Here is a 17,111-nt window from a genome sequence, read left to right on the forward strand (position 1 = left end):
ATGACTAACTTGTGTCAATTTGACATAGAACTAGCCAGTACAACTGAATCCTTGTCAACTTGACACACAAACACATCGCTTTTCAGTTAGAACCTTTCCTTTTTCATTTAGCCCCAGGATGGACTGTTAATATTATAATATAAAATATAAATAACTTTAATGTCCAATAGTCCTTACAATTTTAATTACATTAAAAAGTTTAGTCTCTTTAAAATATCCAGTCTCTCCTTTCCCTCTCCCTTTGTCTCTCCATGTAGCCTTAGCTGTCCTGGAACTCAATCTGTAGACCAGGCTGGCCTCGAACTTGGAGATCCACCTGCCTCTGACTCCTGAGTGCTGGGATTGAAGGCATACGCCACCAAGCCCAGCTGATGCTGGTCTATTTTCAATCCCTGCTAACTTCTCAGCTCCAGTTAACTAGCATCAATTGTCCCCGTAAAGGAAAGGTTTCACTTCAATGGTGGAAATCATGGATAATTTTCAGTCTCTCCTGACCAGAACCACAGCATCTTGATTCAAAATAACAAACAGCCCCGATAGAATCTTTAAACTTCCCTCTGGAACTTCACAAGCCAGGCCTCCATTGTCTGCACTGCCCTTAACATTCTTATCTTCCAAGCCATACAGAACTGAGCGCCGAAGACTCAATGACTTTTCTTGCACAAAGTTCCCAAGTCCTTCCACAATTCTCAAAACTCATACTCGGTCTGTCTCAGCAATACCCCATTATCCTGGTACCAACTTGTCTTACTTAGGCTTCTATTGCTGTGATAAAACACCATGACGAAAAGGGACGTTGGGAAGAAAAGATTTCTATGGCTTATACTTCCACACAACTGTTCATCATCTAAGGAGGTCAGTGTAGGAACTCCAACAGGGCAGGAACCTGGAGTCAGGAGCTGATGCAGAGACTGTGAAGGAATCCTGCTTACTACACACTCCTCATGGTTTGCTCAATCTGCTTTCTTATAGAACCCAGGACCACCAGCCCTGGGATGGCACCACCCACAGTGGGCTGGGTTCTCCTCCATCAGTTGCTTATTAAGAAAATGCCCTATAGCTGCATTTTTTTTTTCTTTCAAGACAGTTTCTCTGTGTTGTCCTGGCTGACCTGGAACTCATGCTGTAGACCAGGCTGGCCTCGAACTCACAGAGATCCACCTGCCTCTGCCTCTGGAGTGCTGGGATTAAAGGCGTGTGCCACCACCACCAGGCACTACAGCTGGCTCTTAGGAAGGCATTTTCTCAACTGAGGCTCCTGCTGACTCCAGCTTGTGTCGAGTGGACATAAAACTAGCCACACTGGGTTATCATTTTTTATGGGTAGGAAATAATTATATGGTAAATTCAGAATGCCCCCCCCCAATTTTTTTCTGCAGATATTTACTTAACTAGGTTATTTTTCTCAATTTTTACATATTTTAGTGTGTCAGATCTATCAATCTTTTCCTTGATGGTGTGTAATCTCTCTACTTTATCTAATTGTTTTTCTCTAACCAGATCTTTTGTCAGTTTAGCAGAGTTGAGTCGGGGGGAGGAGGGAGAGTGAGAGAAGCAATGAAGCAGATGGGTGGAGAAAAGCAGAGACGGAGAGAGACTTCTGATAGAGGGCTGAAGAGCACTTTAGTTTTCAGCACCCATATGGTGGTGGCTAACCACCATCCACAACTCCAGTTCCAGGGGATCCTGTGGCCTCTTCTGACCTGAAAGGGCTCTGGGCACACACTTGGTGCACCTTCATATATGAAGGCACAGCAATCATAAAATTAATAAATCTTAGAATATCCATGCTACTTTTTCTATGTCTGTGCAATGCACTCCCATTTGGCTTAAGCTAATATGATTTATTTTCCTGGTTATTTTTCTAAGACACGATCTCTCTGTCTAGCTCCGACGGGCTTAAGAACATGGCTGTGTCTAGCATGCTGACCCTGAACTTTCCTTGAGCCCTCTGCGTTGACTCCTCAGTACTGAGGTTATAGGCATGCACCACTAGACCCAGCTACGGATTTGTTTTTCTGTTATTTGAAAGCAGAGTTTCACTTAGGCGGATGAAATTGAATTTGAAGACCTGAGGGGCAAAGTGCAAAGAGTGCTCTCCTTGTGCCTGTGTACGAAGGAGGCGACCAGCAGTAAGACAAGGCCAGATGCAAGCTCCACTTAGGCCTTTAGTGAACTTCAGATAGATTAGGCAGTTGCTGGTGGCTGCCAGCAATCACTACTTCGATCCAGCTGTGCCAGACTTCGAAGATCTCTCTCCGTCCTCTATCATGGGTCTGAGGACTGTGCTGAATTAGGCAGCACAGCACATCTGTGGGCTTTTGAAAAATGGGCCCTTTCCCCCTCTCAGTCTGAGAGTCCACTGTGAGCGCGACTAGCGTGATTCTTTGCAAAGAGTCAGCTGCTCACCTGGCACGGGACCTGCCACCTCACCCTCATCCTGGTTGAGTAGGCCAGGAAGCCCCAAGTCGGACTGTGTTATCACAATTGCCAGCGTAATTAAAAGAACTTAAATTCCTGGGCCTCAGCTTTACAGAGGCCTTGGTTCTAAGACTAGGCTTGCACTGCTCCCCGCGATGACTGTCAGGGGGCGCTGCGGCACCGCAAGTCGCTTCCGGGCATGGAGAGGGTGGGGCGGGGCGTAAACCGGAACCTGACGGCGGGTTCCGCCCTCGCGCTGGGGAGGAGTCCGGGAGCAAGCTGAAGCCCCTTTCACACCCTTCTCGCCCTCCCTACCGACAACATGCTCCAGTTCCTGGTGAGTGGAGCCTCCGAGGATGGGTCGCCTCGTCCTCTCGGGGTCCCGGGTCGGCGGTGCACGGCTCTGAACTTGGGGCTCGAGCCGGTGTTCGCCCCCTCGGGGTAGCTCGCGCGGCTCTTCTCCTGCCTTCTCCCAAGTCCTTTGATCCTTTGCGTGGGTTTCTTTGCCGTCATTCAAGTTCTGAAAACTTTGAGTTGTCAGGGAGATTGATGCGTTTTCAAAGCCACTTGCTGTGAGCTTATTGTGTAATCCCAGTTAGTAAAAGTTTGGTCAGAGAGGTCCTTAATGATTTGTCCCCTGCCCCCCTCCCCCCTCCTCCTCCCGACCCCCATCCCATACTCATACTCTGTCTGATAGTTGGCAGTTTTGAAGCCCTAAGAGTGCCTTTCACAAGTCAGGCGTTAGTCAGCCACCTCACGAGGCTGGAGCGAGAGACTCACGGAGCCCTCTTCAGACCTTGACAGTTTGCACGCTTTGAGGAATGAGACAGATTGACAAGTAGCTCATAATAGAATTCCTCTTTTTGGGAGGGGAGTGTAAAATGAAAATCAAAAATTATCCCAGTTCTCCATTTTGAATTAGCACATTTTCTGGCAAACATCAGGTCTTTCAAAAATTGCCCGTTGAGGATTGCAGGCGAAGTTGCCGGTCCAGTTTTCACACGCAAGTTTTCCAACTTGGTGTTTCATCCTCCACTCCTAATAAAGCAGATGTCCTCTCTCTTTCCCATGGTCAGTGGCCACCTGCTGCTCGGGGAAGGCGTTGCTCCTGATCCAGTTAGCCCAAACCCGATTGTTGACATAAACTGGTCCACAGACAAGCCTGGAGGTTTCTCCAGTGTCCTAACTGTGCGTTAGCTTAGGAGCTAGGAGTCCTTAACTGTCGTTCACTTGTTAGGAATCACTTTTAAAAGCAGTATCAGCTGGTGTAAGATGATATGACTGGCCCTTCCACTGCATCTGATGCTCCTTGGTAACTAGGGAGAACATTAATTCAATTTCTACCACATTTTCCGTGCTTTTGCTGAATGGGTGGTGTATTTTGTGTGGGACTAAACTGCTCTGTACTAACGTGGAGTTTTGATTTGAGAATTCAAAATTTTCAACCTTTTAAGGAAAGATGTTGAAGCCGACCTGTTAGATGCTTAGCACAGGTGTAACTGGGCACCCAATCACTGGTGTTCTCTTGCCCTGGGTCTGTCTCCTCTTCATTGCTTCTGTTGGGGAAAGATGGTGGGCAGAGGTGGAATCCACTTTCCTGTTGTAGACTTGGTGAAACACTGTTAACTTCTGCAGGTCTTGGTCTCTACGTTAACCCTTTCATCTAGGAAACACTGGCCATCATGGCCTAATGCTTAAGAGTTTAGATTCCATCACAGGGTTGTGGTGGCGCTGGCCTTTAGTCCCAGCACTCAGAAGGCAGAGTCTGGCTGATCTCTGACTTCAGAGTCAGCCTGGTCTACAGAGTGAGTTCCAGAACAGCCAGGGCTACACAGAGAAACCCTGTCTTGAGGGGGAAAAAAAGTTTAGACTTAAGAATCACACTTGAATTTTTACCCTATTCTTGTTACTCTTAAGCAGCCGAGGTTGGGCAAATCATTTAAATTTTCTGTGGTTCAGTTTGCTCTTTGTGAGGTTTCAAAAGGAGCCAATACATAAACACTTTAATGATGGCACTTACTAAAGATAGAGATACTGCCCCCTCTTGTGTCAGGTATCAGAAATGGGAATTAGGAGAGGGTTGGGTGTGAAGGAATGATCCCAGTTTCAGTTTGTGACCCGCCGCAGCACACTTTGTAACCCTCTGAAATGTGTCCTCGGTTGTTGCCTAGGGGGCTATCGAAAAACTTGTGTATATGATTGTGTTCGGGTTAAAATGGGCACTCATCGGGGCTGGAGAGATGGCTCAGTGGTTAAGAGCACTGACTGCTCTTCCAGAGGTCCTGACTTCAATTCCCAGCAACCACATGGTGGCTCACAGCCATCTATAATGAGATCTGGTGCCCTCTTCTGGCACACAAGCATACATGGACGGAATGTTGTATACATAATAAATAAATAAATCTTTTTAAAAAAAAAGGGCACTCATCATCCCTCTTTCCACACTTTATCCACACCTTGCCCCCAGCTTGGCTGAGTTATTTCAGGGAACACTTAGATGGGCAGTCTACTGGGAGCCCTGCGGTGGCGGCTCACGGCACCTGTGGTCCTGCTACAGTGTCTGTCCCTCGTACCGGTTCTCGGCACCTGCTGCAGTGTCTGTCCCTCGTACCTCTTGAGCCCCCAGCAGCCATTCACTCACATCTTCCCCACCTGTGTCCTTTCAGCTTTGGGGCCTGTGTACTGTACTGCTAGGGCTCTGTCGTGTTAAAACTCAGAATTGCAGAGGGAGGGCGACTGGCCACTGTTTGGAGAGTGGACTTATCTGGGTGCAGCAGATGGGCCACTCCCTGCCTCTCTAATCTTTCCTGTTTCTCCTGGCTGCCTCCCTCTGCTCTTGGTTGCTGTGGATGGCTCAAGCCTGGGCCTTGAGCCACTGTGCTCTCTCCATTACCCTTAGGGAATGTGTTTTTTATCGAGCTGTCACCGTTCAAGTCTTCACTGACAGCTTCCTTGACTACCTTGAGGCCTTTTCTGTGTGTTCCAGATCCTTCTGTCAACTGTCAGCTTCTCTTCTTCGCCTTTCTCTCAGACCCTACTCATCTGGATTGACTGTTCTTTCCTGCGTTCCCAATCCTGTCCCCACATTTAACTCCCACGTTTGAAACATTGACATAATCTTTGATTTTTTTCTTTTATTCATTTTAGTCATTAAAACTGTTTCATTGTTGGTATCATATGCTTGGCGTGTATAGTCACTTGTTTACGTAATCTTTTCTTAAAATCATGTGATATAGTAGATGTATCTTCTGTATAGTAAATTTCTTTCTTAAATCACATCTGTCCGTCTGTCTGTCTGTCTCTGCACATGTCTCTATGTGGGGCATGCATATGAAGAGGTCAGAGGGCAGCTTTCAGGAATTGTTTCTTCTTCACCATATGGGTTCTGGGGATTGAACTCAGGTTGCCAGGCTTGGTGGCAAGGGCGTTTTACCTGCGGAGCCATTTTCCAGGCCAGACCTGCTGTGTAATCTTGCCCAGGATCTTTCATTGCTCCGTGCTTCAGTTTTCCCAGCATCGATCTGGGCAATAATAGTTTTATAAGGTTGTAAGAGTTAATGAAAGAAGCAGGTGCTTCCTCTCACGTAGGCCATAAGGTCTGCGTGCTGATCAGCGAAGCTTGCGTCCTTCAGCTGGCTGCTGTGGACTTCAGGTTGTGAGCTAGACGGGCTCTCCAGCCTGACCGACATGCTGCTGCTTATCCTCCCTCACTGCTAAGGGATTTAGTGTGGGGACATACAATACTTAGTGACTAAGACAGCTACAGTCAGTTCTTCATATTGCTGGGCCCATCTGTGGATGGGAAATACTAGGAAATAATCGCGTATATATTGCATGTGTACCATTTTTCCTTGACATTCCTAAGCAGTACAGTGGGGTGGACTGTCTGTGGCCTTACATGGCAGTAGGCTCTGAGTAGTCTAGAGGGTTAGGGTGTCAGGGGCGTGGGTGGGGGTTTCTGTGCAGTTAAATAACTAACTTGAACAGCTACAAATGTTAGTGTGGGGGGTGCCTTGGAATGGGTTCCCTCATTAATTTTAGGTCTTCCCTTTTCACTTCATTATTACTTTTGGTTATAAGATAGTTAAATAGTTGCACCAGCTTCTTTGAGAGCCCTGAGACCAGTACACCCTTCCCAGAGGATTTTCATGAGCCCCTGATGAATGTTGGCACACTTAAGGAGTTAATGATTTTTCTAATTTTGTTTTTATTTCTTCATTTATAATCTAAGCAGTATTACTGAATATAAAGCACACCTTACCTCTTTTGATTTTCCAAGACAGGGTTTCTCTGTTCTGGAGCTCCCTCTATAGACCAGACTGGCTTCCAACTCACAGAGATCCGCCAGCCTCTGCCTCCTGAATGCTGGAACTAAAGACATGTGCCACTGCACCCAGCCATAGCTCACCTCTTTTTTTTTTTTAAATATTTATTTATTATGTATGCAATATTCTGTCTGTGTGTATGCCTGCAGGCCAGAAGAGGGCACCAGACCCTGTTACAGATGGTTGTGAGCCACCATGTGGTTGCTGGGAATTGAACTCAGGACCTTTGGAAGAACAGGCAATGCTCTTAACCTCTGAGCCATCTCTCCAGCCCATAGCTCACCTCTTAAGGAAATGCTTTTCTAGGAAGCACAGAAGGGTTTTAGTTTTTATCCCTAGCAGGCTTTTGTTCGGATGCATAGAATATGGATATTTTCACTTCTTGAAGCAGCCGCTAAACTTCTTGTGATGGTCTTCACATCAAGTTAGAACAGTAAGACACAGAAATGGTGGCGTGGGTCCATGCCTCCTTGGAAGGCCTTCTCATGTCTTCTTTTGAGTCCTGTTAGCAGGACTGGAGAGACACCTTGGCTGGAGAGCACTGGCTGCTCTTCCAAAGGGTGTGTGTTTGATTTGCTGCACACACAGTGGTTCTTAACATCACTAACTCTAATTCAAGGGGATGCTTGTCCTCTTTTGGCTTCTGTGGGCACCGCCCGAAAGTGGTGTACATTATAAATGTAGACAGAACACCCATTCAGATAAAAATAAATAACCTTTAAATACTGTTATCAACTTAGCTTTTTATTCTAGTCAGTTAACGTATAGTTTTGAGATATAGATGTTCTCATCGCAGACCAAATATTTTTAGGCTTCCTTTTCAATGATAGCGTGTAGCTATATTTGCATAATATTTTTTGTTTGTTTTTTTTGAAACAAGGTTTCTCTGTAGCTTTGGAGCCTGTCCTGGAGCTAGCTCTTGTAGACCAGGCTGGTCTCGAACTGTGCCTGTCTCTGCCTCCCGAGTGCTGGGATTAAAGGTGTGCGCCACCACCGCCCGGTCACTTAATATTTTTTTTAAAGATTTTTATTATTGTAAGTGTGTGTGTTTGTTTTGTGTGTGCGTGTGTGTATAGAGGTGTTAGATTCCCTGGTGAGTTATAGGCAGTTGTGAGCTGCCTGATGTGCTAGGAACTGAACTCTCATCCTCTGGAAGAATAGGTACGTGCTCCGAGCCGCTGAACCTTCCTTTTAGATCCTTAAACCCTTGTCAGTAACTGTGAGCTTGGCTATGTTATTTTTGAAAATATAATTTGATGAGTCATAGTTTGGACTTGTCAGCCACTTTGGGCTCGTGCCAGGAGCCCTCCCCAGATAAATGCTGTAGCTTCCTTTGCTGACCTCCAGACACAGCAGCTTTCTGAAGTGGGAGAGCAGCCGCCTCTGATTTGGAAGAGTCTTTGTTCCTTTATACACTCGGTGCGATAAAGTATTGTTGGCCGATCTGTTCATGTGTTAATAAAAAAGTACATTGAGAACATTTTTAGATTTCTTGTGTGCAGGCTGTACCGTCTATCTGACTGGCTTTCCTTTGCTCCTCTGGCATTTCATTCTTTCTAACAAAGTCCAGTGTGGAAGCCATGAAGTTGTCTTTGGTTTCTTCCGTTTCATCCCAGGTAGCTGACATCATTTCACCAAATATTAGTACTTGCGCTTTCTCTCTCTCTCTCTCTCTCTCTCTCTCTCTCTCTCTCTCTCTCTCTCTCTCTCTTTCTCGCTCTCTCTCTCGCTCTCTCTCCCCTCCCCACCCCGTTTTGTTTTATGGCTTTGAGATTCCCATCTAATGTCTGTAATTTGGAGGCTTTGGTGTGCCTAGAGATTGTGTAGCCATCATCTGTCTTGTTTTATATAAAAATGGAGCTGTATCATGTTAGGATTCATTTCTCACCCCCTCTCCAACCCAGACAGTCACTGGTCTATCTCCTGTCACCATGTTCACGGGTGTCCTGCTGTTACGGCCTTCACGGAGATCCTGTAGCTGTGGTTCTGTAGGATCTGCCCCTTCTTGTGTTCTAGTAGCTCATAGATGGGGTAGGTGTTGGGGTGGCCCTGGGTCTGGGCTTGGGTGGTGGCTGATCTGGTCAACCTGGGTCTCTGCTGACCCTTCCCTCCCCCAGGGAGCTTCCCTGCATTCCCACTACTGCCTACACTGCTGCTGTGGCCAGCTCTCCCATGTGGTAGCCTGTGAGGGGTAGGGCTAGCCCTCCATGACTGGTGAAGGCCCAGGCCAGCCAGCAGAATGCTACATAGCTTCAGGCAGTAGCCCAGACCACAGATATTGGAATGGCCTCAGACCAACCCAGACATGGGCCCCAGCGGCAACACAGGTCCGGACATCACCATGGACTCAGGTGGTAGCACAGGTTACTCAGATCAGGATGGCCCCTGGAGGCAGCCCAGACTCCAGACATCTGCATGACCTTTGGTGTTAACACTGGCCACAGGCATCAACATAGACCCTGGCTGCAGTAGGACCATGGCTTCAGGTGGCAGCATGGGCCACAGACATCAACACGGGCTGCAGTAGGGCCAGGGACCTAGGCATGGCCGTCAGTGGCTGCGCAGGCCCCACTTGATCTGCCTGCTCCAGTTCCACAGCAGGCGGACATCTCTCCGCTGTGTACTCCTTCTTCCCATCCCTCCCACATTGGTTCAGTGAAGTGCTGCCTGCTGTTCTGTGCTACGGGGTGGGGGCTGGGTGTCCTCTGTTTTTGTTTTTCTTTTCAATAAAGCCATCTTAGTGGGTGTGTCATGGTTCTTCATGGTTTTAATTTACTTTTCCTCAACAACTAACTCATGTCAGACATCTCATGGGATTGTTGACTGTGTACCTTCTTTGGAGAAACCACTCAAAGCTTTTGCCCATTTTTTTTTTTATTGAATTATGTTTCTCTGTCATTTAATTGTGAAAGATTTTTATTTTAGATACAAATACTAACAGATATATGATTTGCAAATCTATTCTGTGGTTTGTGCGTTCTTTTTGATGGTATTATTTGAAAGGCAGACATTTAAAATTACTTATTTTGTGTGTGTAGTGTGTGTACACATGAATATATACAGGTCTGCTTGCCTGTACATGTGAGAGGCCAGAGGTCACGGTTAGAGTTTACTTTTCCTGCCTGTTGACAGCTACTGAACAGCATGCATGTTTTCCTGACCCTCCTGGTTTCCCCATCATTTCTCTGACAGGGTGACCCCTCTCAGATTGTGCTGTGGACATACCATGTTTGAAATGCCTTATTGTCAAGTGTCAGAATCTGGTAGTATTCTGAAGCTGGAACAGGGTGTTGTTTATAGAGGCCCATGGGTTTGGTTTGGTTTTGTGTTTTAAAATAACTGTTCCCTTCTCTTGTGCTCCAGTGCTTGGTGATGTTGCCAAGATAGAGCCGCACTAGATAGCCTGTGTTTATGTTGAGACATGCATGGTAAGAACAAAGACTTTTAAGTCTGAGCTGGAACAATTCAGTATTAGGCTATATTAAGAGTCCAGGAGGCTCAGCAAAGCTGGGGCAGGCTGAGTGGCTCACCTGAAGGCACAGATGGCTCAGACAACTAGAGTTCTCGTTCTGTCATTTCCTGACATCTTCTCGGCCCCATTTTCCTGTTGTTAAGACATTAGGATTAGTATCCTCAAGGATTTTTTTTTTTTACATCTTTGCTCTTTTAAATTTTGTCTCAAATTTAGCGATCTTTCTGATTTTCAAGAACGTATGGTTTGAATCTACTAGAGTGAAAAAAAATAATTCTGCTTCTTGGTGCCACCTTGGTAATGATTTTTAAAAAGCCTCAGAAAGTGGTCAGTGATTAGAAACTAGATAGCCTTGTTATGTTTCTTGCCAACAACAAACCAATTTAAAATTGCCCTTGGAATTTAAAGGTTAAATAGAGGAGAGACCCAGCTGTGTTTTCCCCTGTAGGGTTTATTTTACTGTTTTTATTGGAGGTGGCAGCATGTGCACTGAGGTGTGGATGCCTGCAGATGGCAGAATGAGATTGGTTCCCTGGAGCTGGACTCAGTTGTGAGCTGCCTAACATGAGTGATGGCAACTGAACTCTGGTCCTCGGCAAGAGTATGTGCTCTCAACTGCTGAGCCATCTCTCCAGGACCCCATCTGTGTCAGTGCCCCTCTGCGTCTAGGTAGAGATTAGATAGGGGCCTCGTGTGTGATTGATGACATAATAAGTGCTCTTTGACTTCTCTATTGCGATGGAGCCGAAGCAACGCTGTTTAAACAAAATGATGGGGGAAAGGTAGATGCCACTTTGAAAGTATTAAGTTAGAAATTAGCCTGCACTTGGGAACTCTGAAGTAAAAAGTCACTGGGAAAAACAGAATTACCATCACTAAAATGCAAGAGCTGAGAAACTTTCTCATTTGTGTATAGAGAGTACTCTAAATTCTCAGGAAAATACTCACCCAGTGGGATAAGCATTTCCAGTTCTCTAAAAGTTGTTCTTGTCCCCTTTGTCATTGAGTGGGAGCCATGTTCCCCACAGACCTGTAGTGTTCTGCCCGCTAGTCCCCGCCCTTGGCATTGCGCTCTGCTCAGCCATGTGTCAGAGGCTCCTGTTCTTTCTGCCCTTGTGATCTGAGTTTCCAAGTAACTCAAGCTGTCCTGTGCTGCTTTTGTGAATAACCCTGGGCAGGCCACTTTCATTCTTTTGAAATATGGAGACACTCAACTTTGAGAGTCCCCTTATTTTCATTTTATTTTATTGAGCTATACATTTTTCTCTGCTCCTTTTCCTGTCTCTGCCCCCCCCCCTTCTACCCTTTCCCATGGTCCCCATGCTCCCAATCTATTTAGGAGATCTTGTCTTTTTCTACTACCCATGTAGATTAGATTCATGTATGTCTCTCTTAGGGTCCTCATTGTTGTCTAGGTTCTCTGGGATTGTGATTTGTAGGCTGATTTTCTTTGCTTTATGTTTAAAAACCATTTATGAGTGAGTACATTGATATTTGTCTTTCTGGTCTAGGTTACCTCACTCAATATGGTGTTTTCTAGCTCCATCCATTTGCCTGCAAGTTTCAAGATGTCATTATTTTTTCTGCTGTGTAGTACTCCATTGTGGAAATGTACCACATTATCCTTATCAGTTGAGGGGCATTTAGGCTGTTTCCAGGTTCTGGCTATGACAAACAATGCTGCTATGAACACAGTTGAGCCTCAGCTATTAGAAACTGCAGGGGAGGGGAGGCTCTTCTGATTACTATTGTTCTTCCTTGGAGATGTGAGCAGACTGGAACTGGACATTGAATAAAACAGCATGGAGATATAATGATCTCCAGGGTCTCCCAGGTACCCCTGTCCTGGAACCCCCTATGTGGAAGATGCACTCGATTTAGATGTAACCCTCCGATACTAAGGTTTACAGATCAGGGGAAGAAGAGGGACCTATCCTGGTTATCTGGGAAGATGTGGGCAGTAAGGCTATACCAAAAGGGATGATAATGGCCTTATCTTCATGCTTTGAATGGAGATACTTCCTGAAGACCCTCTTCGGATGCTGGGGCCTGCTTCCAAGCTAATGCCCATGGGGAACATGCTTATATATACCTCAACTTTACATACCTCAACCCCCCCCCCATCTACCCCTAAGGTATCCTTCACCAAACCACCTAGAGATGTAGGGGGATTAGAAGCCTCACCATTATGGCTTTAAACCTTACCCACCCTGAAGCCACTGAGGCCTGTTGGCTTTGCTTACAGTCACTACTCCGCTACTTTGAAGCCTTTGGGGTAAATGGCTCCTAGGAAATACTAGATACAGCTGATGTTTGTAGATGGGAAAACCCCCGAAATGGAGATGTCTGATTGACTCCCCCTTTGGCAGATGTCACATGCAGCTTGTGTCTCATCCACCAGACACCTTCTTCTTAACCTCACTTGTGATGTGGATAATGGGTCTATAGCTTCATGGAGGGTGCCCAAAGATCATGGTATTTTTGGATCTGTCAAGAGATGGAGGTTACTCCCTGCCTGTCTGACCCACTGATCATTCAGTATAATGATACTTGCCTGCTTGCATTAATTTTACCTCATGTGCTTTACCATACACAAGAAAAATTCCTGGCCCAGAAGCATAAGAGAGAGTCCCTAATGGCCCTGGCCATCACCATATTGATAGGGCTAGGGGTGGCCAGGACTGCCCTGGACACCTCATCCCTGGTGCTTTTACAACAGGAAATGGGAATAATTCGTTCACAGTTGACAGTGATCTTAGAAAAGACAGAGACTGCATTATATTATTTACGAAAGTCTTTGGATTCCTTAGCAAGGGTAACCTTACAAAATAGGAGAGGCTTGGACTTGCTGTTTATGGAACAAGGAGGAATTGGCAGGGCACTTGGGGAAGAATGTCACTTCTATGAGGACCTTTCCAGGATAGTTACAAGAACCCTAAATGAGTTAAGAAAAGATATTGATTCATTTAAGTCAAGGACTCCCTATGAGACCTGGTTTAATTGGTCCCTATGACTTACCACACTCATCTCGTCCCTAATTGGGCTGATAGGTATTTGTTTATTGATAGTCTTTTTTGTCCCATGCATTCTCCAAAGGCTGAAACAACCATTCCAAAAGCAGATACTGGTGCAGGATGATTGTCTATATTCTGTCAATTATGTTACAAATAAATGCTAATTGGCCAGTAGTCAGGCAGGAAGTATAGGCAGGACAACCAGACAGGAAGTAGAGGCGAGTCAGTGAGAATGGAATTCTGGGAAGGAGGAAGCTCATTCCTCCCTAGTCCTGTCCAGACACCAAAGAAGGAAGATGTGACCTGCCCCACTGAAAAAGGTACCGAGCCATGTGGCTAACATATACTAGAATAATGGGCTAATATAAGTTATAAGAGCTAATAAGAAGCCTGAGCTAATGGCCCAATCAGTTTATAACTAATGCAGACTCTGTGATTTTCTTTGGGGTTTACCAGCTGTGGGAACTGGGCAGGACAGAAACCCCAACAAGCAGCCCTCATGTTATAGGATACAACAGGTACAACTCATGGCCCTTCAAGAACGTTATGATAGGGGCTGGAGAGATGGCTCAGAGGTTAAGAGCATTGCCTGCTCTTCCAAAGGTCCTGAGTTCAATTCCCAGCAACCACATGGTGGCTCACAACCATCTGTAATGAGGTCTGGTGCCCTCTTCTGGCCTGCAGGCAGACACACAGACAGAATATTGTATACATAATAAATAATAAATAAATATTAAAAAAAAATTTAAAAAAAAGAACATTATGATAGGCTTGATACATCTCACCCCACAGATGAACTCTCAATTTGAGGGTATTCAGGCTGAAACTCCGGATGGGGGTAGCCCTGATCTGTGGGCTATTCGGGCTTGGTGACTGAGGTGAGGGGGTGGGATAGAAAACAAAAAGGGGAAGATGTTGGGCCAAAATTATCTCAGGACCTGTACCTCGAGGCCAGTAGGACAGAGAAAAGCCTGGCTTGAGTTTGAAGGATAGTCAAAGCTACCCAGTGAGGATGAGACAGCAAAATCTAGGTAGACACCCCTCCAGCCAGAGGGAGGGCTTGGCTGTCTCTCATTGGCTGTAGGTACCCCCACATCACATCAGCCCATATGATGTCATTTAACCTATATAAGCTAACACAGTAATAAACTGAGTTCCTGCTTTGACTTGACTCCCTATCACATCTGATTGTTGAGTCCTGCATTGTGGGCTGCGGAACAGGCAGATAGTGCACTCACCTTTCCCCGGGGAATAAGGCTAAGGAGGCCTGGCAGGACCCAAGTGGCATTCGGTAACAGAATCAGAACATAGCTGGGGTTTCTAGACCTCCATTCAGGACTTTATGGAGGCTTCTTCAGATAAGGAAACTAACTCATAGCCACCATTTATTCTGTTCTGGGCTTTCTAACTTTGGTGCATGGCATATATGTGTGGGATTGTTTCATAGAGAAAAGATGTGACTCCTGTGTTCATAGTATGCAGCCCTACACCAAGCATCTGAGCATCCACCTGCCATGCATCTTGGGGAGATGTAGCCCATGTGTTCGCATTGGTCGCAGACTCACGATGGATTTTGTCTGCAGTATAACTCTCCTGTTCTATTGTTTCAGCTTGGATTTACTTTGGGCAACGTGGTTGGAATGTATCTGGCTCAGAATTATGACGTAAGTAGCCATATTTACATCTTTCTTGCTCTCTGTACCTGTTTCATTGTTATTTTTCTCTCAAGGTGAAGTTTGCCTACTAGCATAAATGAAGTCCATAAGAATGAATCCTTAATTTTATAGAAAGTTTTTCTGTTTTTTGAAAAAATAATTGAGCTCACAGAAGCATGTATGTCCCCGTATCATCACAAGAGAATAGTAGATGTGGGTTTATTGGAGTGTGGCTCATGTAAGGAAGAGAGTTTGATGGGGTAGGGAGTTACATCAGCCCTCCTGTAGGGATGAGGGGTGGAAAACTGGGTGTCACAACTGGATGGGAATCCTGAAAGGTGTTTTAGAAGACTTGGGATTATATCTTCTTCTGTACTAGAGATCTAAGTGTGACAGAAGGATTCCTACTTTTAGAATCTAGTTCTCTAGTCAGGGACTGTAGACGAGGCCGCTTGTTTATTCCCGGCCACTCAGACCTGAAATAATCACACAGAAACTGTATTAACTAAAACACCACTTGGCCTATTAGCTTAAGCGTATTTCTAGCTAGTTCTTTTTTTAAAGATTTTATTTATTTATTATGTATACAACATTCTAAAATGAATGCCCGCATGAAGAGGGCACCAGATCTCATTACAGATGGTTGTGAGCCACCATGTGGTTGCTGGGAATTGAACTCAGGACCTCTGGAAGAGCAGCAGTGCTCTTAACCACTGAGCCATTTCTCCAGCCCTCTAGCTGGTTTTTACATCTTAAATTAACCCATTTCTGTTATTTTATATTTTACCACAAGGCTCATGGTTTACCGGTACCAGTATGTGGGCATCTTTCTCTCGGGCAGCTACATGGCGTCTCTCTGACTCTGCCTTCTTTCCTCCCTTATCTGCTTGAAATTCCTGCCTTGCTCTAGTCTGCTAGGCCACTTGGTGAAACAGCTTTATTCATTAACCAATAAAAACAACACATATGCAGAAGGACTTCCCACACCAAGAGACTTTATTACTTTATCATTTGTTGCATACAGATGTATATCTTTTAGTTGATACTGGGTTGAAGGGCTGAGTGTGTATCTAAAGGGAGAAGGTAGGCCTGGCTTTCAGGGAGGGAACATAAACTTAACACTGATAGCTTTTGTATGCAGGTATAAAGCAAAGAAATAACCACCATTGAGCCGGTCTCCTCCAGGGGAAGCCTAAACCTTGCAAAGCCATTGTTAAAGGAAGAGATGTGAAGGAATATTGGATAGGTAGATGCTAAATTGTAGAGAGAGCCCGCCTTTTGGGGGCGGGACAGCCTCGGGCAAATGTTTATAAATTGGGGGGCACAGACGCTGGAACCCCTTCCTGTTTCCTGTTTCTGGGCATCGCGGGAACTTCGGTTGCATGAGTGTGCTATTTACATTAAAGTTGTATCATCTTATACCAATTGGCCTGTATTAATTCGATCTGCCTTCACTAAATTAAATGCTCCTGTTTTTTTTTTTTTATTAAGATGCCAAACCTGGCCAAAAAACTTGAAGAGATTAAAAAGGACCTGGAAGCCAAGAAGAAACCCCCTAGTTCCTGATGTCTGCCCAGCACTGCACTCTGGACCCAAGTTCCCTCCCGAGGGGCCTGCCTCCTTCATAGCCGCATCCCAAAGCTGTGTTCCTCCTCAGCCTCAGACCTTGTCTGTTGCCTTAGAACCAACATGGGGCCAGAAGTCAAGGTTACCAGCAGTTTCCCTTCCTCCTGTAACTTCCGTCCAGCTGCTTCTGAGTCCTAAGACTGGAATATGGTGCTAGGTTAGCAATCACAGTCTTTATTAGTGCTCGCCCACCTGTCCTCTGGGAGCTACCACCTGCTGTCAAGAGAAGGATGAATGGATTCGGATAGCTGATTTCACCGTCTAGCAGTTACAACAGGAGTGTGTTACATGTTTGTTACTAAATTTTGTTGTCAAAGTAATTAAAATCAATACATTCAAGCCAGTTTCTGGTGAATTATCCATTTATTTTGTTATCAGGGAGCTCCACGGTTGATAATTTAACCAATAAATCATTTGCTTATCATTAACCAAGAAACTGAATTCTGTAAGAACTTGGAAATTTTAAAACATGCAACCTTACTGTTGTCTGAGTAAAGTCTATTTAGTCTGGGTGTTTTTCCTTACTGATGTGTTTGCTCTGACTCTGCTGTCAAAAGACCCATTTGACATTATATGGCAGGTGGATAGGTGAGAAGCT

The 17,111-nt window shown here is 45.4% G+C and overlaps 1 protein-coding gene across 1 annotated transcript; it reads left to right on the forward strand.

The window, feature by feature from the left end:
- Positions 1-2,655: 2,655 nt before the first annotated feature.
- On the forward strand, positions 2,656-16,852 carry Stmp1 (short transmembrane mitochondrial protein 1). Its single transcript, XM_013353216.1, has 3 exons — positions 2,656-2,758; positions 14,843-14,896; positions 16,379-16,852. Exons 1-3 carry the CDS (start codon positions 2,744-2,746, stop codon positions 16,451-16,453), a joined length of 144 nt encoding a protein of 47 aa, XP_013208670.1. The 5' UTR covers positions 2,656-2,743; the 3' UTR covers positions 16,454-16,852.
- Positions 16,853-17,111: the final 259 nt, after the last annotated feature.

This window comes from Microtus ochrogaster, unplaced genomic scaffold (genome assembly GCF_000317375.1).
Source record: "Microtus ochrogaster isolate Prairie Vole_2 unplaced genomic scaffold, MicOch1.0 UNK4, whole genome shotgun sequence".
Lineage (NCBI taxonomy): Eukaryota > Metazoa > Chordata > Mammalia > Rodentia > Cricetidae > Microtus > Microtus ochrogaster.